This window comes from Tachypleus tridentatus, chromosome 9, assembly GCF_004210375.1.
Source record: "Tachypleus tridentatus isolate NWPU-2018 chromosome 9, ASM421037v1, whole genome shotgun sequence".
NCBI classification, from domain to species: Eukaryota; Metazoa; Arthropoda; class Merostomata; order Xiphosura; family Limulidae; genus Tachypleus; species Tachypleus tridentatus.
Genome location: NC_134833.1, coordinates 7,766,503 through 7,791,328, shown reverse-complemented (window position 1 = coordinate 7,791,328; position 24,826 = coordinate 7,766,503). Strand labels below are relative to the sequence as shown.

The window sequence follows — 24,826 nt, the reverse complement described above, 5'->3', positions numbered from 1 at the left end:
CAAGAGTTGTAATAAATAGTTGTGTCAGTGTAGAACAAAGTTTACTTGGTTACCGATTAATTAGTTTAAGAGTTGTAATAAATAGTTTGTAGAACAAAGTTTACTTGGTTACAGATTAATTAGTTTCTGTTTTGATTTTCAAGAGTTGTAATAAATAGTTGTGTCAGTGTAGAACAAAGTTTACTTGGTTACAGATTAATTAGTTTCTGTTTTGATTTTCAAGAGTTGTAATAAATAGTTGTGTTAGTGTAGAACAAAGTTTACTTGGTTACAGATTAATTAGTTTCTGTTTTGATTTTCAAGAGTTGTAATAAATAGTTGTGTCAGTGTAGAACAAAGTTTACTTGGTTACAGATTAATTAGTTTCTGTTTTGATTTTCAAGAGTTGTAATAAATAGTTGTGTCAGTGTAGAACAAAGTTTACTTGGTTACAGATTAATTAGTTTCTGTTTTGATTTTCAAGAGTTGTAATAAATAGTTGTGTCAGTGTAGAACAAAGTTTACTTGGTTACAGATTAATTAGTTTCTGTTTTGATTTTCAAGAGTTGTAATAAATAGTTGTGTCAGTGTAGAACAAAGTTTACTTGGTTACAGATTAATTAGTTTCTGTTTTGATTTTCAAGAGTTGTAATAAATAGTTGTGTCAGTGTAGAACAAAGTTTACTTGGTTACAGATTAATTAGTTTCTGTTTTGATTTTCAAGAGTTGTAATAAATAGTTGTGTCAGTGTAGAACAAAGTTTACTTGGTTACAGATTAATTAGTTTCTGTTTTGATTTTCAAGAGTTGTAATAAATAGTTGTGTCAGTGTAGAACAAAGTTTACTTGGTTACAGATTAATTAGTTTCTGTTTTGATTTTCAAGAGTTGTAATAAATAGTTGTGTCAGTGTAGAACAAAGTTTACTTGGTTACAGATTAATTAGTTTCTGTTTTGATTTTCAAGAGTTGTAATAAATAGTTGTGTCAGTGTAGAACAAAGTTTACTTGGTTACCGATTAATTAGTTTCTGTTTTGATTTTCAAGAGTTGTAATAAATAGTTGTGTCAGTGTAGAACAAAGTTTACTTGGTTACAGATTAATTAGTTTCTGTTTTGATTTTCAAGAGTTGTAATAAATAGTTGTGTCAGTGTAGAACAAAGTTTACTTGGTTACAGATTAATTAGTTTCTGTTTTGATTTTCAAGAGTTGTAATAAATAGTTGTGTCAGTGTAGAACAAAGTTTACTTGGTTACAGATTAATTAGTTTCTGTTTTGATTTTCAAGAGTTGTAATAAATAGTTGTGTCAGTGTAGAACAAAGTTTACTTGGTTACAGATTAATTAGTTTCTGTTTTGATTTTCAAGAGTTGTAATAAATAGTTGTGTCAGTGTAGAACAAAGTTTACTTGGTTACAGATTAATTAGTTTCTGTTTTGATTTTCAAGAGTTGTAATAAATAGTTGTGTCAGTGTAGAACAAAGTTTACTTGGTTACAGATTAATTAGTTTCTGTTTTGATTTTCAAGAGTTGTAATAAATAGTTGTGTCAGTGTAGAACAAAGTTTACTTGGTTACAGATTAATTAGTTTCTGTTTTGATTTTCAAGAGTTGTAATAAATAGTTGTGTCAGTGTAGAACAAAGTTTACTTGGTTACAGATTAATTAGTTTCTGTTTTGATTTTCAAGAGTTGTAATAAATAGTTGTGTCAGTGTAGAACAAAGTTTACTTGGTTACAGATTAATTAGTTTCTGTTTTGATTTTCAAGAGTTGTAATAAATAGTTGTGTCAGTGTAGAACAAAGTTTACTTGGTTACCGATTAATTAGTTTCTGTTTTGATTTTCAAGAGTTGTAATAAATAGTTGTGTCAGTGTAGAACAAAGTTTACTTGGTTACAGATTAATTAGTTTCTGTTTTGATTTTCAAGAGTTGTAATAAATAGTTGTGTCAGTGTAGAACAAAGTTTACTTGGTTACAGATTAATTAGTTTCTGTTTTGATTTTCAAGAGTTGTAATAAATAGTTGTGTCAGTGTAGAACAAAGTTTACTTGGTTACCGATTAATTAGTTTCTGTTTTGATTTTCAAGAGTTGTAATAAATAGTTGTGTCAGTGTAGAACAAAGTTTACTTGGTTACAGATTAATTAGTAGTTCTGTTTTGATTTTCAAGAGTTTAATAAATAGTTGTGTCTGTTTTGATTTTCAAGAGTTGTAATAAATAGTTGTGTCAGTGTAGAACAAAGTTTACTTGGTTACAGATTAATTAGTTTCTGTTTTGATTTTCAAGAGTTGTAATAAATAGTTGTGTCAGTGTAGAACAAAGTTTACTTGGTTACAGATTAATTAGTTTCTGTTTTGATTTTCAAGAGTTGTAATAAATAGTTGTGTCAGTGTAGAACAAAGTTTACTTGGTTACAGATTAATTAGTTTCTGTTTTGATTTTCAAGAGTTGTAATAAATAGTTGTGTCAGTGTAGAACAAAGTTTACTTGGTTACAGATTAATTAGTTTCTGTTTTGATTTTCAAGAGTTGTAATAAATAGTTGTGTCAGTGTAGAACAAAGTTTACTTGGTTACAGATTAATTAGTTTCTGTTTTGATTTTCAAGAGTTGTAATAAATAGTTGTGTCAGTGTAGAACAAAGTTTACTTGGTTACAGATTAATTAGTTTCTGTTTTGATTTTCAAGAGTTGTAATAAATAGTTGTGTCAGTGTAGAACAAAGTTTACTTGGTTACAGATTAATTAGTTTCTGTTTTGATTTTCAAGAGTTGTAATAAATAGTTGTGTCAGTGTAGAACAAAGTTTACTTGGTTACAGATTAATTAGTTTCTGTTTTGATTTTCAAGAGTTGTAATAAATAGTTGTGTCAGTGTAGAACACAGTTTACTTGGTTACAGATTAATTAGTTTCTGTTTTGATTTTCCTTCTCAAGCAATACTTCACTGTTATAGTTTTACCAGAGAAAGTAAGTTTCAACTCCCCCCCCCTCCAGAAAACTGTATTTCAGTTTTTGGAATAATAATGATTAATGAATGACCTGATCTTCTATAATAACGATAAACAAACATAGACAATGGTTTTCCAATGTCTGTTTCAACAGAACTTCACAGGCAATACATTCAGCAGGTTGAATGATATGTCTTCAGAATACCCATGATGTTCTTCAGCTGGTTGAGGTATGTGATGGTTGAACGGATAAATAATGAAAGCAGTTCACTTTTATAGGCACATATAATTCTTGGTTATGTTGCCTGGGTAACATGGATTATGTCAGGTTATCATAGTGATATTAGACATCCTGTGTATGAAGATGTCTCAATAGCTTTATTCTACCCTCTACCTGGACAGACCATTTACTTTTGATTGTTGTTCTCTCTCTTCCAGACCTTGAAAGGAGAATATAAGCAGCTAATGAATGGTCATATATGTTATATGTATGCACACACATACACTGTCAGTAAGATTTACCTGAAGAAGATATATGTTTATCAGACATTTCTATTTTCTCTCTAATTTATTAATTTCTTCAACTAGTTTCAAAGATCACTTACAGATAATTTTGTCTTTTCTGTAAAATTATTACTAAGGCAATAAATTTCTCAGTAAATTTGTATCTCAAAGAATAACATTTGAAGTCACAAAACAGTTTAAAGAGTTAATGAAGGAGAGAAAACATAGAACAGTCTGATATTCCATAATTTCTTTGTGATTTATTATTATGTAATATCAGTAAATTCTGTCTATAAAATTACACAAATATTTACGTGAATTATCGGTAATAATGTTTGTTAGAAATAACTGATATTTATAATTTTCAGTGGCCATGTTACGCTGTTGCTGTAGGCTGATCTGGGATTGGATCATTTTTCATCTTGTCATTAAAAAACGAGGCAGAGTGCCAGCATTGAGCAGCTGGTTAGTTCGTAGAGTGGAAGGGCCAGGCTTATCCAATAACCATTATTTTAAGGTTAGTAAATCTTATGTTGTCTTACCCTATATGTCATTATAAGGTAGTCTTTATTCAGACAGTAAAAATTGGAAGTAGTGTCTTCTTTTTGAACACACTGTACTTTTATGAGGATTGACAAAAACTAAAATAGACAAAATTTTCATGGATCAAAGAATGTTAATGGGTTGCTACTGACCCTTGAACTTTAACCTGTACTGTATATTATGAATTACACATACAACCAAACAAACAAAACTGCATATTTTAATACAAATAACTGTGAAACATTCAAGAAAAAAAGGAAGAAAACTTGCTTGAGGCTCAGCATGGCCAAGTAGTTAGGGTGCTCAACTCGTAATCTGAAGGTTACAGGTTTGAATCCCAGTAGCAAACAGTCAATCCCTCTATTTGTTGGTAAAAGAGTAACCAAAGAGTAGGCAGTGGGTGGTGATAACTAGCTGCCTTCCCTCTAGTTTTACATTGCTAAATTAGGGATGGCTGGTGCAGATAGCCCTCGCATAGTTTTGCGTGATATTCAAAACAAACAGAAAGTGCTAAACCGGAGTAAGTAAACTACAATCTAAAGTCCCAGAGGGTGGAAAAAACATATTTTACGTGATCAACATGTAATAAAATAAGCTTCTGGGGATATAGTTTGTCTTCAATATAATATGTCTTCTCTCTGTATTATATGGTACCATTCAACTTGCTCAAAGCTGCATGTGTGCTCCTATATTATATTTAAAAAAAAGGAACATTTGCTTCTGCAACTCTCTGATGGTACTCTTCTTTGCATCAGGGAAGAATTTCTTCCTTTGTTTTTCATCCTTGCTGTATTCGTCCGTGTTAGGTATGCTGCATTGTATTGATTCATTGGTGACTCAGAGCTGTTTGCATATTTCTTTCCACTTGAATGCTGTATGGAGTCCATTGGTGTAGATCCTTGGAGAGGAAGTAATCTGATTTGGTGCCTGTGACTTCTGGCTTTGACTCTTGTTCTATTCTGCTGAACCTAATTCCCATGGTTCTTGAGAGTTTAGAGTATGTGGCAGGTCTTTATACAGATAATCTGTTGTCAGAGAAGACAATGGTCAAGCTTCTCAAACAAATACAAAATCTGTGGTGTGGGTCACCTGTGAATCTGAGATCTTGTAACCTTGAAGAGCCTGGATTAGCTGCACGTCGATCCTTGGATCAGACAATGGGAAGCTGACATGGTACCAAAATGTAAAACACAAGTGTGTAAATTCTTCACTTTGCTAGCTTCTCTCTGACCATGATTTTAAAATGACCTTTGAACAAAACGACTTTGAGAGGATACTGGTCATTACTATTGCTCTTCAGCCATCAGCTGAACTCCTTGAAGTGGCTTCCCTCTAAGAAGAACCATTACCAACTCCAGTATTTCCCTATAGTCATTTCTGTGTTGCTGAGTCTAAGATGTTTCTTCAATTAATGTAAATATTTAATCACAAACCTTCAAAACAGCAATTGTAGCTTTGTTGTTTATTCCAGTCTACGTTGGAATCTTTTCTTGTTCAGTAATCCCACCTTTCCTGAGAACAAGATGTCTGACCCAGCTAATTTTGGAGACTGCATCCAGTTACATCTTATGATGTAATACTTGCAGACAGAGTGAAGCAAGCTTTACAAGAAGGATTGTAAAGGTAGTGGCATCAAAGCACATAGCTCAAATCTTATCCTCAAACCTTGGACTGCCTTTTCCATTGATTTGTGAAACCTAAAGTTTTGGTGGTGACCATTAATTTTGCAGGATTTTGCTAAAAATAACTCCACATTTTTCATACAAATCCCCAGGGTGCTTCTTTAAAAACTCTTTGAAGTTCAAAGATAAAGGCCACCCTAAAATCTGCTATCATGTTTGAGGAAAAACTATTTTTAGTATTGTTATTGACCAGGATCCAATCCTTGTTCTTGATGAAAGTCAGGTATGTTGTCCAGTTTAGTGTCTAGTTGTAAAAAAAATAATAGTTACAAATCAATAATTACAATTATGAGATTGAAGAGACTAGTAGTGAAACCAGTGGCTAATATACTGTAATTAATTAATATATGTACAGGTGTGTAATTAATTAATAGATGTACAGGTGTGTGTGTTTAGACAGTGTGAAGACAGGAACTTATAAAATGTTAAAGATTTTTACAATAAACATTACAATTTTTAGTGTGTTTTAAAGAATTGTACTATACTTAGTGTGAATTATTATTGTGTTCATTCCAAGTTTCTATTGTTTAGATACGTCCTGAACAAGCCCTGGCTGCTTTTGAAGCTAAGCTAGAGGTGGAAGAACTTGGTGCTTTCAGAGAAGAAGTAGAGAGAACTATAGTACAACCTCAACAAGCCTATAGGTATTTAAAACAGGTGTTGCATGACATCTTTACCTCGTTCTTACTGAATCTGTGTTGCTTAAACATGTGCTGCATGACATCTTTACCTCGTTCTTACTGAATCTGTGTTGTTTAAACATGTGCTGCATGACATGTTTACCTCGTTCTTACTGAATCTGTGTTGCTTAAACATGTGCTGCATGACATGTTTACCTCGTTCTTACTGAATCTGTGTTGCTTAAACATGTGCTGCATGACATGTTTACCTCGTTCTTACTGAATCTGTGTTGCTTAAACATGTGCTGCATGACATGTTTACCTCGTTCTTACTGAATCTGTGTTGCTTAAACATGTGTTGCATGGCATGTTTACCTCGTTCTTACTGAATCTGTGTTGCTTAAACGTGTTGCATGGCATGTTTACCTCGTTCTTACTGAATCTGTGTTGCTTAAACATGTGTTGCATGGCATGTTTACCTCGTTCTTACTGAATCTGTGTTGCTTAAACAGGTGTTGCATGGCATGTTTACTTCATTCTTACTGAATCTGTGTTGCTTAAACATGTGTTGCATGGCATGTTTTCTTCATTCTTACTGAATCTGTGTTGCTTAAACAGGTGTTGCATGACATGTTTACCTCGTTCTTACTGAATCTGTGTTGCATGGCATGTTTACTTCATTCTTACTGAATCTGTGTTGCTTGGCATGTTTACTTCATTCTTACTGAATCTGTGTTGCTTAAACATGTGCTGCATGACATGTTTACCTCGTTCTAACTGAACCTGTGTTGCTTAAACAGGTGCTGCATGACATGTTTACCTCGTTCTTACTGAATCTGTGTTGCTTAAACCTGTGTTGCATGCTATGTTTACCTCGTTCTTACTGAATCTGTGTTGCTTAAACCTGTGTTGCATGCCATGTTTACCTCATTCTTACTGAATCTGTGTTGCTTAAACATGTGTTGCATGACATGTTTACCTCGTTCTTACTGAATCTGTGTTGCTTAAACATGTGTTGCATGACATGTTTACCTCGTTCTTACTGAATCTGTGTTGCTTAAACAGGTGTTGCATGACATGTTTACCTCGCTCTTACTGAATCTGTGTTGCTTAAACATGTGTTGCATGACATCTTTACCTCGTTCTTACTGAACCTGTGTTGCTTAAACATGTGCTGCATGCATGTTTACAACCTGTTTACCATGTTTACGTTCTTACTGAACCTGTGTTGTTTAAACATGTGCTGCATGACATGTTTACCTCGTTCTAACTGAACCTGTGTTGTTTAAACATGTGCTGCATGACATGTTTACCTCGTTCTTACTGAATCTGTGTTGCTTAAACATGTGTTGCATGACATGTTTACCTCGTTCTTACTGAATCTGTGTTGCTTAAACAGGTGTTGCATGACATGTTTACCTCGTTCTTACTGAATCTGTGTTGCTTAAACATGTGTTGCATGACATCTTTACCTCGTTCTTACTGAACCTGTGTTGCTTAAACATGTGCTGCATGACATGTTTACCTCGTTCTTACTGAACCTGTGTTGTTTAAACATGTGCTGCATGACATGTTTACCTCGTTCTTACTGAATCTGTGTTGCTTAAACCTGTGTTGCATGCTATGTTTACCTCGTTCTTACTGAATCTGTGTTGCTTAAACCTGTGTTGCATGCCATGTTTACCTCGTTCTTACTGAATCTGTGTTGCTTAAACATGTGTTGCATGACATGTTTACCTCGTTCTTACTGAATCTGTGTTGCTTAAACATGTGTTGCATGACATGTTTACCTCGTTCTTGCTGAATCTGTGTTGCTTAAACAGGTGTTGCATGACATGTTTACCTCGTTCTTACTGAATCTGTGTTGCTTAAACAGGTGTTGCATGACATGTTTATCTCGTTCTTACTGAATCTGTGTTGCTTAAACATCTGTTGCATGACATCTTTACCTCGTTCTTACTGAACCTGTGTTGCTTAAACATGTGTTGCATGACATGTTTGCCTCGTTCTTACTGAATCTGTGTTGCTTAAACAGGTGTTGCATGACATGTTTACCTCGTTCGTACTGAGTCTGTGTTGTTTAAACAGGTGTTGTAACACTAATTCTTTGTGTATCCTCATGATGTTCTGTAAGCTTTCAGTTAACATTACTACTCTTTTGTAAACAAAATATTCTGTGGTATTAATTATATTTCTTTGTGAATATATGAAGTCAGTGTTGTCTGCTCTGAATGCAAAGTGATTTTTCACGTGAATATTAAATATACTTCATCTGAAAATTGTTAAATTCCAGTGGTGTTAATCTCTAAAACATTCTAAATAAATTTCAAACTTTTTTCCCCAGTTAAACTGTTTTATTTTCTCTACCCTAACTTTGTATAAATTTGGTTAATTTAAAGGACCTCATTATCACTATAAAAAAAAGTGAAATAAGTTGTTGTTTTTTTAAGTGACTCCAAATTATAACATAAAACTACATATTTCTATGTAAATTTGTTTTGTTGTAATTTGAGTCGTGTCTAATAATCCTACCACACAAGTTGTAAATCACTTGGTGAATGTGTGGCTCACATTACCATATCAAATTACATAACTTGTGAACATACCTCATGAATAATTTTTTTTAATGTAATATTATAAATTTATGATTTTTACTTTTAGTTACTATAATAATAATAAATATAAAAACAGGAGACATGGTACTTTATTTTGGGAACTTTTATTGTTTTATTTTGAGGAAAATTAATCTTATTTTTTACTGATAATACCACTGTACTAAATAATTTTGATTTAACTAAGTGATGCATCCAAGAACACAGGATAACATGTATAAACCTTATCACATCCTATATAAGTATCATACTTTATTTTAACTGTATGATAAGAACTTTTAAAACTTCAGCTAAACTTGTTGACATGAATACCATGAAAAAAACTTTCAAAGTGAACAGTGAAAAAGACGATGCTCTGTACGTAAAACAACGTAAGTTAATGTCATTTGAAAGATTAAAACTTTGGTTTTCTATTGATTATAAATAATGTCTGAGAACTATTAGGAATGTTTGGAAGAGGTAGTCTAGTAAGTAGATCTGATTTTGTAGTTTAAGACTCTTTAAACAAATGTGATAAAGGCTATAAAAAGTTATGTTTTGCCTTAGTAATATTTATATTATAATGAGTAACTTAAGTTGAATTCTATATTTCTTGGAAGGGTAATAAATATAAGGGAATGCTTGGAGAACAAACATCACAATTCTTACACTAGGGTAGATTGGCACTTTTTAACAATATTTACTTCTGAAATTAAGAACTTAATAACATTTTTGTGCCAAGTTTATTCATACGTTGTGATAATAAAGTAGTTTAAGTTTTAAATGTAACTTTTTAAAAGGCAACAGTGCACTTTGACCAAGAAAGTGTGTCAGTTTTTCCTTACTGACTAACAGTTAACATCATCAGAACAGGTGTTGTATGGTACTTGTTAACCCTTTTCTTAGTGAGTAAAGGTCTACAATACTTATCTAACTGTAAGAAATCTGCACAACAACTTCTAAGACTGTTTTTTGTAACATATCCATTGCAGAAAAAGAAATTCATAGGTGCATTTAGTTTTGTTTGTAGTAAATTATAATGAGTTACTTCCCATGTGTAATAACATCTATTTCAGGGTATTGGATCAGTAATGAGCAGTTATATTAAGTCATGACATCAGAAACTTAAAATATATACCACCCACACATAATATATATCTACTCCAAAGTATTTCTCCAGTAATTAAAAGGGTTTTATTAACGTGTAAAGTCATAAAACCTTTATCAGTGTATCTCATTTTGAGATACAGTTTTATTTCAAGTGCGTTTCTCGTCATTGGGAAAACCTCTATTAGTATAACCAAACAAAAGGTTTACTAACTTGTGGTCACTAAGCATCGTACTCTTTCTAAGATAGAATACACTACCTTGAAGCCAGTTGGTAAACCAAGCAGTATTTTTGATTTTCTTTCAAAGGCCGACAGTATAATAACCAGGTACAGAATGTTACTATTCTTTTAGGCTTCAAACTGGTTTATTTCCTACATTTTACACAAGAAGGTTTATGTTTTTCCTGTCAAAAATGGCTTACGAATTTTACTTATTACAGATGTGTAGTTTCCTATTTACATAAATATGACATTGACTTTAAAACCATGAGAATTTACTACAATTTACCCATGTCATCTTGAAATTTTCCTGTGAAATACTATCTTATGAATATCCACTTTGCCATATCTTATGAATATCCACTTTGAGCTTTTTGTATTTTTTAATCCGTATCTTATGAATATCCACTTTGAGCTTTTTGTATTTTTTTAATCCGTATCTTATGAATATCCACTTTGAGCTTTTTGTATTTTTAATCCGTATCTTATGAATATCCACTTTGAGCTTTTTGTATTTTTAATCCGTATCTTATGAATATCCACTTTGAGCTTTTTGTATTTTTAATCCGTATCTTATGAATATCCACTTTGAGTTTTTGTATTTTTTTTAATCCGTATCTTATGAATATCCACTTTGAGCTTTTTGTATTTTTAATCCGTATCTTATGAATATCCACTTTGGGCTTTTTGTATTTTTTTTAATCCGTATCTTATAAATATCCACTTTGAGCTTTTTGTATTTTTTTAATCCATATCTTATGAATATCCACTTTGAGCTTTTTGTATTTTTTTAATCCATATCTTATAAATACCCACTTTGAGCTTTTTGTATTTTTTTAATCCGTATCTTATGAATATCCACTTTGAGCTTTTTGTATTTTTTTAATCTGTACCTTATGAATATCCACTTTGAGCTTTTGTATTTTTTAATCCATATCTTATGAATATCCACTTTGAGCTTTTGTATTATTTTTTTCATCGGTATCTTATGAATATCCACTTTGAGCTTTTTGTATTTTTTTAATCCATATCTTATAAATACCCACTTTGAGCTTTTCGTATTTTTTTAATCCGTATCTTATGAATATCCACTTTGAGCTTTTTGTATTTTTTTAATCCGTACCTTATGAATATCCACTTTGAGCTTTTTGTATTTTTTTTAATCCGTATCTTATGAATATCCACTTTGAGCTTTTTGTATTTTTTTACTTTGTATCTTATGAATATCCACTTTGAGCTTTTTGTATTTTTTTAATTTGTATCTTATGAATATCCACTTTGAGCTTTTTGTATGTTTTTAATCCGTATTTTATGAATATCCACTTTGAGATTTTTGTATATTTTTAATTTGTATCTTATGAATATCCACTTTGAGCTTTTTGTATGTTTTTAATCCGTATCTTATAAATACCCACTTTGAGCTTTTTGTATTTTTTTAATCCGTGTCTTATGAATATCCACTTTGAGCTTTTGTATTTTTTTAATCCGTATCTTATAAATACCCACTTTGAGCTTATTGTATTTTTTAATCCGTATCTTATGAATATCCACTTTGAGCTTTTTGTATTTTTTAATCCGTATCTTATAAATATCCACTTTGCGCTTTTTGTATTTTTTTAATTCGTATCTTATAAATATCCACTTTGAGCTTTTTGTATTTTTTTTAATTTGTATCTTATGAATATCCACTTTGAGATTTTTGTATGTTTTTAATTTGTATTTTATGAATATCCACTTTGAGATTTTTGTATTTTTTTTTAATCCATTATATATAATATATTAGGGTGGTTCTTACATTTGAAGTTTTAAATTATGACTCTCATTGCTTATTTTGTTTCAAAATTCATATAAATAATTCATTTCAAATTTGATCCATACAGATTAACATTTATAGGTTGCTTAAGGTAGCTGAAAGTTTATTTTGCATCTTATCTGTATATTCTAAAATGTTCTAAATAAATATGGAAGGCTTTAGATTATACTGGAGTGTTCTTACATATTCTCATGGAATATTTCAGGGTGTTTCACATTATTCAGAATATTTATATATAAATATTCCATGCTGTCACTTTTAAGTTCTGGGATATTTTGTGACTTGACAGTTTCTAGAACTTCCTGGACTAGCCATAACCTTCCTTAGTGGTATCTGTTTTTGTTAGACATAAATCAGCACTTTGAGCACTACATTGTATATGCTTGATGACCAGGACATTATGTACCCTTGAGATCTCAATATTAATGGAACAGTTTAAGCTTTCTGGCTCTGAAGAATATGTGATATCTGTTGTTTGAGCCTATCTCAGAAGATGTTTGTGGCTCCTAATTCTATTTCAACTTCTCGCAATTATTTCATATTCCTGCACTGTCTTGTTAAGTATAAAAAGATGAATTCTTATCTTTAAAATTTAGTGGAAACCTGTGATATTTCAATGTATTTTATAGTTGTTGATTTATCTGGATCCATGGAGACAAAACTAGCAATGGTGAAGGCACTAATTAGAATGAAAACAAGGATGAATCAGTACAAATGTCAGGAAGTCTGAAAACATGTCATTTGTGGTGAAGAGAAACCCTCTGGAGTAAAGATGTATCTCAGGATGGCTTGTGTGGGTATTAAAACTTTTATTAAAATAAAGTAGAGAACAGCATTTCGATCTTCTTAGGTAATCTTTAAGTTAACCTGAAGATGACCTAAGAAGGTCAAAACATTGTCCTCTGCTTTATTAGTAAAAGTGTTAATGCCCATACCAGCCATCCTGAGATACATGAGAACATGTCAATTAAATATTTTATTACTGATAACTTAAAACAGTTCTCCAGGAGCCACAGAATTTCATCTGGATTATGTCTCAGAGTTATTGGAGCTCATAGAAGATTACAGAGAGGTACTACAACTTAAAACAGTTCTCCAGGAGCCACAGAATTTCATCTGGATTATGTCTCAGCGTTATGGGAGCTCATAGAAAATTACAGAGAGGTACTACAACTTAAAACAGTTCTCCAGGTGCCACAGAATTTCATCTGGATTATGTCTCAGAGTTATAGGAGCTCATAGAAAATTACAGAGAGGTATTACAACTTAAAACAGTTCTCCAGGTGCCACAGAATTTCATCTGGATTATTTTTCAGAGTTATGGGAGCTCATAGAAGATTACAGAGAGGTACTACAGACAGATGAACACTTGAATTTAATAAACAAGGATGTGGTCCTTACTGAAGAGTATAATGTTGTCATACAGAAATGGTTCCTCCTTGAAGTTGTACAGGATTATAGAAACTACTTTCTGAACAGCAGAAATGGAACAATATGAAAATGACTACACGTCAAAATAAATATATAATTAATTGACTGATTAAACTACTGTACATATAGTAAAATAATGATATTTAAATAGCTAACTTGTAATACATAAGAATTTTTACATCACAGTAAACAGTTCAAGGCTGTTTCAGTCTAGTTTTTAAATTAATTGAGCAACCTGTAATTATGATACAAAATGAATGAAACTTGTTATTTAATGATTTTTCATATGTTGGAACAAACGTGAGAGGAAATTGGACTTACAAATAAGGATCACACGCTCACACTTAATACAAAATTATATCACGTATTCTTTAAAGTTACTAGTTAGGCATTTTAAATAATATGTGAAAATAATGCAATTTTCTTGTACAAAGCTTTAAAGGTAAGCTCTTAGAACTGTTTAGTGTATTTTCTCAAAATGAATCTCCATTTTGCATATGTTTGCATTTGGTATGAATAGTTACTACTGATGTTAATATCTTTCTTAAAAAGAGTTTAGCAATTTATAACTAATGTGTGCTTGATCGTGTGGCATTTCTAAAGCTTTGTAAGAAAACATAGATAATTGTTGTTTAAGTAGTAAATGATATTGTGTTATTTATCTTTACCCTAATTATTTTAATGAATAACTTGAATAATATGGATGAAAATTACAGTTGAACAGTTTGATCTAGTAAATACTGGACTGATTGCTGTTCAAGAAATTGAGGTAGTTTGTGTACTTATTTTTTAACTGTAGTTTGTCATGATTAGAAGCCGTATCACTGAACAATGCTCTGGCTGCTGCTCTGGCCATAGATTCAGAATTTTATACTGAATGCAGTCTTAATAGCTATTAACCTTATAGCCACAAGTATCTTTCACTGCACATTCAAACTTTGATGAAACTACCTTTTATGTTATACCAGTTAGAATGGCTTAAACTCTTAACTAATAATCCACATTTTAATAGTATATAAGTTTTAAGTTCTTAAATCTAGAAGGCATTATTTTAAAAAATCCAGAATTGTTCCAAGTGTGACACATTTTATCCTAGCATGTCATCATCCCTATTTTATCCTGAATATCCACTGGTGTGACACGACACACTGACTGACTCTAACAATGTCATCATCCCAATTTTATCCTGAATTTCCACTGATGTGACACACTGACAGACTTATAATGTCATCATCCCTATTTTATCCTGAATTTTCACTGGTGTGACACACTGACTTCTCTTACAATGTCATCATCCCTATTTTATCCTGAATTTCCACTGGTTGTGACACACTGACTGACTCTTACAATGTCATCATCCCTATTATATCCACTACTTGAAAAAGTACAATTTTAAACATAAATTACTCTCATTACTCAGATAAATCACTCTTGTTACAGTTTTTAAATTTGTTTGGTTACAGATCTATTCAATAGAAAACCAGACCCATCCTGTTACACCCACCTGTCACATCCTTTCTTTTATAATTAACAGTTCCCCTAGTGTTTAATTATATATTACATATGACCAATAGAAAGTCAAAGTCTTCACCTAGAGTACCAATACTGTTCCCATGAGAAAGTTAATATCAAGCTTGGATGAATTTGTTGTTTAGTTAGAAGGTCAAATTTTTTTGTATAGGTAAGGTCATTTTTCTACTTTTTGCATGTTATTAGTTTATATTGTTTGGTGCATATTTAATTAAATAAATATTATTTAATGTACTACTACTATTAAAAGTGTGATGTATTATTTTTCATGTTTGTTATTTATTTGTTTCATAAAGTAACTGAAATGTAAAAATATAGATCTTTTCAGGTTAGTTGAGGTTACATTAGGTAAAATAAATAATAATATTGTAAAAGTGTTCCATGAGCAGGTTGTACTAGTTATAGTAGCTCGTGGGTAATGTAATTCATTAGGGTAACATGAGCTGCATGTGTCCCGAGTGATTTACAGTTTATAATGACACAGGTAGTACTTAATCATGGTTTAAAGGGCAATAAAACAATAAAAGTTAATTATAAATAGATGTCACTAACATAGGTCGGCCGGGCTGCCGACTTCGTTGGGATCCTCGCCTTTGTTTGGGGCCGGGGCGCACCAACGGCCTGTCCATGTCGCCACGTCGACGGGGCGGAGTGAGAGCGTACACGTTGGGACCCGTAAGATGGTGAGCTATGCCTGGGCAGGACGAAGCCAGAGGAAACTCTGGTGGAGGTCCGCAGCGATTCTGATGTGCAATGGGTAGTGGGTCAGAGCACGATCTGACAAAGGAACAGTAGGGCACTCCTTCCCTCTGATAGCCAATGGGAGGTCCTTGGGCAAGACCGAGTACCCATTTAGCCCCCCGTGTCAGGGTTACGATGAAGTCATGGAAGGCAGGTGGTGGATGAGTGCGAGGCAACTGACATAGTGTCATTAATGGTGCAACACTCAATCTGGCCAGGCAGATGACTCCAATCTAAGGAACAATGACTGGGCAGAATGGTCCTGTATGGACACTGCTCCTATAGCAAGTAATTGCAACCTACTATAGGTACCATTTTGCAAAGAAAAACCTATAGCAAGCCAAACTAAAAATATGTAGGAAGTGACAAAACTACTGAACACTATTTATGACACAGGTGAAATACCGGAAGACTTTAAAAAATCAGTCTTTATTGCATTGCCGAAAAAGCCGGGAACAACTGACTGTGAACAGCACAATATAATTAGTCTAATGAGTCATTTTACCAAGGTTCTTTTAAGAGTGCTCATGTCTAGAATGAGGAATAAGATAAGACCAGAGATTTCTGATACTCAGTTTGGATTTATAGCCGATAAAGGCACTAGAAATGCAATTTTTGCTCTAAACATGCTCATGGAAAGATCACTGGAAGTACAAAAGGATTTATATCTATGTTTTATCGATTATTCTAAAGCCTTTTACAAAGTGAGACATGGTGACCTATTCGACATGTTATCAGACCTGAACATCGATGCTAAAGATCTAAGAATCCTTAGAAACCTTTACTGGCAGCAAATGGCAGCTATCAAAATTGAAAATGAATTGAGTGAATATAGACCAATTGAAAAAGGGGTGAGGCAGGGATGTGTATTTTCACCAGATCTTTTTAACTTGTTCAGCGAAATAATCCTATGAAACATCATAGAACATCAGGGAGTCAAAGTAGGCAGATGCAATATCAACAACTTGCGCTACGCTGATGACACAGTCCTCATTGAGGACACCGAATGAAATCTACAGACTCTCCTCACAACAACAGTAGACAAGAGTGAAGAAAAAGGCTTGCAGTTAAATACAAAGAAAACAGAGTGCATGGTTATCTCAAAACAATCAATTACACCCACATGCAGCATAACCGAGAAGGACGTGAGAATAAAACAAGTCGAAAGCTTCAAATATCTTGGATATACTATAACATCAAATGCAAAGAGTGACACAGAAATAAAGAAAAGAATTGCAATGTCCAAGGATACTTTCAATAAAATGAAGTCCATATTCACAAACAGGAACATAACAAATGTCAATAAAATTAACACCTTGAAATCATATGTATGGTCTGTTCTCTTATATGGCTGTGAGAGCTGGACACTGAACAAAGATACAGAGAAGAGATTAGAAGCTGGTGAAATGTGGTTCCTCAGAAGGATGCTAAAAATATCATGGACTGAAAGAAAAACAAATGTGGAAGTCATGGAACTGGCAGGATACAAAAGGTCCCTCATGAAAACTATAAGAAAGAGACAAATGGAATTTCTAGGACACATCTGTAGGAAGAATGGGATAGAGAAACAGATGTGGAAAAATAGAAGGGAGGAAAAGCAGAGGGTGTCAAAGAACTAAATATATCGACAGCCTCAATAACTATGTCACCAAGAACTCAATTAGCAACGTCGAGTTGATAAGGAGGATTGACAGCAGAGAAGTCTGGCATGCCATGGTTGTTGATGTCTGCCGTAGATTTGACACATGAAGAAGAAGAACATAGAACTACTTAGGATAAATGAACGTAGTTTCATGTTACAGTATGTAGTTGTTCTGGAAGGGGAAAAGGGCAGTTTAGATTTATTTCGATTTGTGTGTTTACAAAGTCTGTCAAGTTGACTGATCATGTTTTGAGTTAGAGAAATAAGAGATAAATAATCACGTGTTACTGAACAAAGTTTTAAATGTATTTTCCAAGTCTTGGGGAATAAACAAAGGAAGTTTGTGATTTTTGAGATAAGGAAAAGTATTTTTAATTTTAACATGAAAATTTCTTAGCACATGGACTATTCACAACAAATACTCTAATTATGGACATGTCTTTATTTTATTAGAAATATTTTACTAAACAATACAATTTTTTGTATGTGAGAAACTTATCAACTGAAAGACTGGAATATTTTGTAAATATACATGCATGTACTATATTGAAAGGTAGAAGTAATAAATCTAAAAAGACAATAAGTATAAGGAAGTCACGTGGTCGGTCATATAGACTGAGGCTTTGTTGATAGAGTTAATGTTTCTGGGAGTGATGGTTGAGTTTTTAAGGACAGCTTTTCTATTTTTCTTGGTAGTTGCTAATTCCACAAGGTTGGATTTCCTGTAGTTGTTGTTCTTTCCATATTTTCTTAACAAATAACGTTAACCAAATTAGACAACTATCAATAAACTGGACATTTTGTACTCAGTCTTGGATGAACTGTATTGATTGTCAATTTAAATTATATGATGTTTTTCTGGGCTATCTGCTGACAGGTACTTATTGTGTTTTGATATCTTACTTTCCCTACCAATACTTGACCACAGTCCAGTAAAATGTATTAAGAGATGTTCCAGTAGTATCATTTTCCTGACAAACAGAGTATGTGGAGAAACTGAAATCATACAAAAAGTAACTTTAAGAAAACTTGATAATTTCAATGGTTTGTCCATGGAATGTTCATTATTTTATGATCACACTATCAAAAACTCAACTATCTCTGCTTGTGATTTAGTACCAAAAGATGCTATGCATTGTACTATGGGGACCAAGTAAGGAAACGTAGAAATGAATAATATATGTACTTGTATTTTAAAAAATGTGTACATTATAAAATCATTAGTTGTACTATTGAATAAAACTTTAAAATAATGTTTGTGATAATGCTTGCCGCTTGTTTAGTTCTATTTTTCAAGATACATTTATTTCATTGTAGATGTTTGAAGTAGAAACTCTAATCTTATGGGAAGTATTCTGGAACTTTATAGTCAGTACTAGAAAGGATATAACAGTACTGCTCATTATTCATCCATTTAAAGCTCTGATGATTACATATTGGGTGACCCTGCACACAGTCAGGATAAAGTTTATCTGGAAAAAAAAAAAGCTTTATATATTTAGGAGGTTTTAAAGATTACACAAATGAAGTTAAAAAATTTTTCACTGTTTTTTGATCATAATGCAAAAATCATTTTCCATTCAGATCAATAAACACTGGTTATATATATTCACAGATATATAGTTTTAGTATAAATACTTATAATTAAAAATGTTCTTTTAGTGAATTTGTCCAGCAGTGTTTCAGACCATTTTCTGCCAGTCTGGCCAAAGATGGGATGTACAGCCAGCTGGAGAAAGAAGCTCAAGACATTCTGTACGTGTTACGAGACCAAGTTGACAAGTAAGTGAGTTGTTATCCAGTGTTACAAGGCCAAGTTGACAAGTAAGTGAGTTGTTATCCAGTGTTACAAGGCCAAGTTGACAAGTAAGTGAGTTGTTATCCAGTGTTACGAGGTCAAATTGAAAAGTGACTTGTTATCCAGTGTTACAAGGACAAGTTGACAAGTGAGTGACTTGTTATCCAGTGTTACGAAGACAAGTTGACAAGTGACTTGTTATCAACAGTTTTGTTGGCTATTTAAATATATAGTAGGAGTTTCATTAATACCAGGTCTATATATTTATAAACTATAATGTTTGTAATTACAGTGCACTTGTTACTTCACACAGATGTAATTAAAACTTTACGTTTCTTTATAAAACCAACTTGTGTTGATTTAATGTCATGTGTTTTGCATCTGTAATTAACTAACGGAGAGGTGTTTTAAAAGTAGGTTATCTTTGGAACAGATAACTAGTTTAGAGACAGTGTATTTAGAAGTTAATATTCAGTTGAACCTAGTAGTACATTAGTTTTGGAACAGATAACTGGTTTAGAGACAGTGTATTTATAAGTTAATATTCAGTTGAACCTAGTAGTACATTAGTTTTGGAACAGATAACTGGTTTAGAGACAGTGTATTTATAAGTTAATATTCAGTTGAACCTAGTAGTACATTAGTTTAGAGACAGTGTATTTATAAGTTAATATTCGGTTGAACCCAGTAGTACATTAGTTAAGAGACGGTGTATTTATAAGTTAATATTCAGTTGAACCTAGTAGTACATTAGTTTAGAGACAGTGTATTTATAAGTTAATATTCAGTTGAACCTAGTAGTACATTAGTTTAGAGACAGTGTATTTATAAGTTAATATTCAGTTGAACCCAGTAGTACATTAGTTTAGAGACAGTGTATTTATAAGTTAATATTCAGTTGAACCCAGTAGTACATTAGTTTAGAGACAGTGTATTTATAAGTTAATATTCAGTTGAACCTAGTAGTACATTAGTTTAGAGACAGTGTATTTATAAGTTAATGTACTAGTAGTACATTAGTTTAGAGACAGTGTATTTATAAGTTAATATTCAGTTGAACCCAGTAGTACATTAGTTTAGAGACAGTATATTTATAAGTTAATATTCAGTTGAACCTAGTAGTACATTAGTTTAGAGACAGTGTATTTATAAGTTAATATTCAGTCAAGCCTAGTAGTACATTAGTTTAGAGACAGTGTATTTATAAGTTAATATTCAGTTGAACCCAGTAGTACATTAGTTTAGAGACAGTGTATTTATAAGTTAATATTCAGTTGAACCCAGTAGTACATTAGTTTAGAGACAGTGTATTTATAAGTTAATATTCAGTTGAACCCAGTAGTACATTAGTTTAGAGACAGTGTATTTATAAGTTAATATTCAGTTGAACCCAGTAGTACATTAGTTTAGAGACAGTGTATTTATAAGTTAATATTCAGTTGAACCTAGTAGTACATTAGTTTAGAGACAGTGTATTTATAAGTTAATATTCAGTTGAACCTAGTAGTACATTAGTTTAGAGACAGTGTATTTATAAGTTAATATTCAGTCAAACCTAGTAGTACATTAGTTTAGAGACAGTGTATTTATAAGTTAATATTCAGTTGAACCCAGTAGTACATTAGTTTAGAGACAGTGTATTTATAAGTTAATATTCAGTTGAACCCAGTAGTACATTAGTTTAGAGACAGTGTATTTATAAGTTAATATTCAGTTGAACCCAGTAGTACATTAGTTTAGAGACAGTGTATTTATAAGTTAATATTCAGTTGAACCTAGTAGTACATTAGTTTAGAGACAGTGTATTTATAAGTTAATATTCAGTTGAACCTAGTAGTACATTAGTTTAGAGACAGTGTATTTATAAGTTAATATTCAGTTGAACCTAGTAGTACATTAGTTTAGAGACAGTGTATTTATAAGTTAATATTCAGTTGAACCTAGTAGTACATTAGTTTAGAGACAGTGTATTTATGAGTTAATATTCAGTTGAACCTAGTGGTACATTAGTTTAGTGACAGTGTATTTATGAGTTAATATTCAGTTGAACCCAGTAGTACATTAGTTTAGAGACAGTGTATTTATAAGTTAATATTCAGCTGAACCCAGTAGTACATTAGTTTTGGTTATTCTCATAGTATGAAAATTAAATTTGTCTAAACCAAATTACTTTTCTTTGTTTAGATTTGGTTTATGTATCTGTGTGCACATGAACTTGTTGAAACATGTAACACACGTGCACATATATCCATTTTGTGTCACACTAATAATTCTTGGTTAAAATAACTTGTAGTTAGTTCCATCTCTGTGAGTATGATGTGATGTTGATTGGAAATAGTAATTTGTGTCCTTTAATTTAAGGGAGTAAAGTGCATATATAAATTAAAGTTTTGAAACTATAATGTTTTTGTGTTTCAACTAGACGGAGGAAAGAGTTACAGATGGGTTTAAGTTCTTCAACTCGTGCGAAGGTTCGACTGTTAGCACATGACCTCCAGGTAAAGTTTATAATTCTTCTTTGATCACTACTCTACCAGTAGAACACAACAGTGAACTGTTTTGTGACTAGCTATCAGGTAAAGGTCAGCTAGAAAGACAACTTTTATCTGAAGTAGAGATTATTTTGTGTATAGGAAACAAAATGTGTTAGTTTTAGTGACTGTTTCAGTATGAATGTAATTTTCAAATTTTTAATGTTATACCTTAAAAAATAAAGGGTTAAACAGTTTTGTGGAAAGTCTAAATCCATTTAGTTGTTCAACAAGTAATATAATTATATTACTGAAGAAAAACAAATTGTCATAACAGTTTCCATCTGACGTCATGGTGCTTTGTCACGCATCTTGAGTTTCAACCAGTTACTAGATACACATCACAATTGTATGCCTGAGATATATATAGTCTGAGCTACAAAGTAGGGTAACTATTATATCTCTCAAATAGTTGGTTAAAAAAGAACATGCCAAATATTTCTGAATTGTTTAACAACCAAGAGCACACAATATTTATTCAAGTTATTCCTAGGTGTTTAAAGACAATAACTTTCTTGTGATTAAAAATACCAATTGTAATGATTTGACCTTTTCAGTTGAGGTTTTTTTTTATTATAATTTGATTATATCTGTAAACTTTTTATCAGATATTCAAGTTTTGTTGCATAACTTTCATGGAATTAAATATTTTCATTTCAATTTTTTAAAACCCTTAGCAACAAAAGTAAAATATAAATTATTAGTTATTTTAAGAGGCACTGTTTTATAGTGTATGTATTTCTGTAGCTGGCTATAAGACAAGCAACACTACTACTTGAAAAGTTTTATCCAACCCACGTGTTTAAAAGATTGCTGATCAGTGAGGAAGATTTCTGGGAGAACAGAGGACTTCAGTATCGTGATTGGCCAGGTATTTGTGATTAACCCTTTCTAGCCTCATAAATCTTGTTTTTGTTTTCAGGGGTAAATGACATCATTTAATTAATAAAAACTGCATCTGGTCTCTCCTGTCAAATCATATACAAAATAAAAACATTAAAGTAATTCACATCATTACAGCTTAATGAAGGACATAATCTGATAAGTAATAAATTCTGTTTTATAAGATATATAGTTAATTACTTAAAGTAGGTAATATATTTATTAGATTATTTTTTAGAATATGGTTATGCACCTAAAGTAGGTAATGTATGTATTTTATATTTTTTAGATTATGGTTATTCACCTAAAGTAGGTAATGTACGTATTTTATTTTTTTAGATTATGGTTATTCACCTAAAGTAGGTAATGTATGTATTTTATTTCTTTAGATTATGGTTATTCACTTAAAGTAGGTAATGTATGTATTTTATTTTTTTAGATTATGGTTATTCACTTAAAGTAGGTAATGTATGTATTTTATTTTTTTAGATTATGGTTATTCACTTAAAGTAGGTAATGTATGTATTTTATTTTTTTAGATTATGGTTATTCACCTAAAGTAGGTAATGTATGTATTTTATTTTTTTTAGATTATGGTTATTCACCTAAAGTAGGTAATGTATGTATTTTATTTTTTTTATATTATGGTTATTCACTTAAAGTAGGTAATGTATGTATTTTATTTTTTTAGATTATGATTATTCACCTAAAGTAGGTAATGTATGTATTTTATTTTTTTAGATTATGATTATTCACCTAAAGTAGGTAATGTATGTATTTTATTTTTTTAGATTATGGTTATTCACTTAAAGTAGGTAATATACGTATTTTATTTTTTTTAGATTATGGTTATTCACCTAAAGTAGGTAATGTATGTATTTTATTTTTTTAGATTATGGTTATTCACCTAAAGTAGGTAATGTATGTATTTTATTTGTTTTAGATTATGGTTATTCACCTAAAGTAGGTAATGTATGTATTTTATTTTTTTTATATTATGGTTATTCACTTAAAGTAGGTAATGTATGTATTTTATTTTTTTAGATTATGGTTATTCACTTAAAGTAGGTAATGTATGTATTTTATTTTTTTAGATTATGGTTATTCACTTAAAGTAGGTAATGTATGTATTTTATTTTTTTTAGATTATGGTTATTCACCTTAAAGTAGGTAATGTATGTATTTTATTTTTGTAGATTATGGTTATTCATCTAAAGTAGGTAATGTATGTATTTTATTTTTTTAGATTATGGTTATTCACTTAAAGTAGGTAATGTATGTATTTTATTTTTTTAGATTATGGTTATTCACCTAAAGTAGGTAATGTATGTATTTTATTTTTTTAGATTATGGTTATTCACCTAAAGTAGGTAATGTATGTATTTTATTGTTTTAGATTATGGTTATTCACCTAAAGTAGGTAATGTATGTATTTTATTTTTTTAGATTATGGTTATTCACCTAAAGTAGGTAATGTATGTATTTTATTGTTTTAGACTATGGTTATTCACCTAAAGTAGGTAATGTATGTATTTTATTTTTTTAGATTATGGTTATTCATCTAAAGTAGGTAATGTATGTATTTTATTTCTTTAGATTATGGTTATTCACCTAAAGTAGGTAATGTATGTATTTTATTTCTTTAGATTATGATTATTCACCTAAAGTAGGTAATGTATGTATTTTATTTCTTTAGATTATGGTTATTCACCTAAAGTAGGTAATGTATGTATTTTATTTTTTTGAGATTATGGTTATTCACCTAAAGTAGGTAATGTATGTATTTTATTTTTTTAGATTATGGTTATTCACCTAAAGTAGGTAATGTATGTATTTTATTTTTTTTAGATTATGGTTATTCACCTAAAGTAGGTAATGTATGTATTTTATTTTTTTTAGATTATGGTTATTCACCTAAAGTAGGTAATGTAATGTATTTTATTTTTTTTAGATTATGGTTATTCACCTAAAGTAGGTAATGTATGTATTTTATTTTTTTAGATTATGGTTATTCACCTAAAGTAGGTAATGTATGTATTTTACTGTTTTAGATTATGGTTATTCACCTAAAGTAGGTAATGTATGTATTTTATTTTTTTATATTATGGTTATTCACCTAAAGTAGGTAATGTATGTATTTTATTTTTTTAGATTATGGTTATTCACCTAAAGTAGGTAATGTATGTATTTTACTGTTTTAGATTATGGTTATTCACTTAAAGTAGGTAATGTATGTATTTTATTTTTTTAGATTATGGTTATTCACTT

General features: G+C 31.2%; 1 protein-coding gene across 4 annotated transcripts in view; it reads left to right on the top strand.

Moving 5' to 3' along the window:
- Positions 1 to 24,826, top strand: part of LOC143224723 (uncharacterized) — a 171,753-nt gene that overhangs the window by 129,244 nt on the left and 17,683 nt on the right. For all 4 annotated transcript variants that reach the window (XM_076452964.1, XM_076452967.1, XM_076452965.1 and 1 more), the window contains 5 exons: positions 3,795 to 3,943; positions 6,183 to 6,295; positions 19,010 to 19,129; positions 21,568 to 21,643; positions 22,424 to 22,547. In XM_076452964.1, the coding sequence (XP_076309079.1) occupies positions 3,795 to 3,943; positions 6,183 to 6,295; positions 19,010 to 19,129; positions 21,568 to 21,643; positions 22,424 to 22,547 (582 nt within the window). The remainder of the gene's footprint in view (positions 1 to 3,794; positions 3,944 to 6,182; positions 6,296 to 19,009; positions 19,130 to 21,567; positions 21,644 to 22,423; positions 22,548 to 24,826) is intronic.